General features: G+C 47.2%; 1 protein-coding gene across 1 annotated transcript in view; it reads right to left on the reverse strand.

Annotated features, from left to right (window-relative positions):
- Window positions 1-1,507, reverse strand: part of TRUB2 (TruB pseudouridine synthase family member 2) — a 39,013-nt gene that overhangs the window by 29,947 nt on the left and 7,559 nt on the right. Inside the window, exon 3 of the mRNA XM_012802341.2 lies at window positions 1,110-1,184. Within this exon, the coding sequence (XP_012657795.1) occupies window positions 1,110-1,184 (75 nt within the window). The remainder of the gene's footprint in view (window positions 1-1,109; window positions 1,185-1,507) is intronic.

The following is a 1,507-nucleotide window of genomic DNA, read 5'->3' on the forward strand; positions in this document are numbered from 1 at the left end:
AAAAAAAAAAATTAGCCAGGAGTGGTGACATGGGCGTATAGTCCCAGCTATTCAGAAGGCTGAGGCAGGATTGCTTGAGCCTCTGAGTTTGGGGTTGCTGTGAGTAATGATGACATCAGTGCACTCTAGCCTGGGCAACAGAGTCAAAGCCTATACCTTTAATATAAATAAATAAATAAATGCAAAAATAAATAAAAGGAGACAACACATAGGCAGGAAGCAGTCAGCAAAAAAGAGGGGCCTAATGAACAGTGCCCACTTCCTGCCTTTCTCCTGGTCTGTTTCTCCTTCTGGCTGAAGGAGAGAATGACCCTGCATTCACTCTTGGAGAAGGAGAATAGGAGAGGGGAATGAGATCATGTCTGCTTGCCCGTACCCTAGGAAGTAAGACAACATATCTGTGACTGTCATAGCTGGTGGATGTGGCTACCACCTGACCCTATGCATACAGATGGTTCATGTCTAGGGCTTTGTATATCCAACTCCAGCAACATCCAGACGACCCAGGACATGTCACCTAACCTCCTGGAGTCTTACTTTCATCAACCATAAAGTTATCTACCTAGTAAAGTTGTTCTGGCAAAAAAGGATGCATGGAGGGCCTTGAATCACATGTCATATGTAGGAATCACTCACTCAAGGTAGATGATTATGATTTTTTCTTGAGACAGAGTCTCACTATGTCAGAGAGTAGAGAGCTATGGCATCACAGCTCACAGCAACTTCAAACTCTTGGGCTTATGCAATTCTCTTGCCTCAGCCTCTGAAGTAGCTGGGACTACAGGCGCCTGCCACAACACCCGGCTATTTTTTTGTTGCAGGTGTCATTGTTGATTTTAATGGGCCTGGGCTGGGTTCGAACCTGTCAGCCTCGGTGTATGTGGCAGACACTCTACCCATTGAGCAACCGTTGATTATGGTATTTACCACCCTATCATTGTTACTCTCTTACCAGTCATCTCCCTCCTTGCTGAGCAGGCTTGGGGCAAGAACCAAGGGAGGAGGGCAGTGGTAAGAAGTGAGTGGCAGGCAAGAACCGTGCTCCTGGTAGCTCCCTGATCCTTCCCAATCCCGTATTAGTGCACCCCCAGGCTTACCACATCACCTACCAAGCACCCCGGAAGCCTGGGCATCCAGACGGTGTCCCACACCAACCTTCAGACTGGTGAATGCTGGTCCACGTACTGGAGGAAAAACCAAAGTTCATTTACTCAATCTTTAGATTTTATGATCATCTCATTCCTAGAACTGAGCCTCATGGAGCCCAAATGATTGACTCTCAGGCTTCCCCACTATGGAATCTGGGGCTCTCAAGCATTTCCTCAGTTTCCTGGGGTCCAAAGAAAGGGCAACCCAAGATGCCTCTTATGTTAGTTATCATAATTTTCCCAGTGAGAGGCTTTAAGAGGACTAGGTAGACTGGGGGATCAAGATTGTGGAGTCCCTGCAAACTCCGTTGAAGGAAAGTCCTGGTAAGAAAATGGAGGATCTAGCTGGGCATTGTGGC

This window comes from Otolemur garnettii, unplaced genomic scaffold, assembly GCF_000181295.1.
Source record: "Otolemur garnettii isolate 467f Iridium unplaced genomic scaffold, OtoGar3 scaffold00014, whole genome shotgun sequence".
In the NCBI taxonomy this organism is placed as follows: Eukaryota; Metazoa; Chordata; class Mammalia; order Primates; family Galagidae; genus Otolemur; species Otolemur garnettii.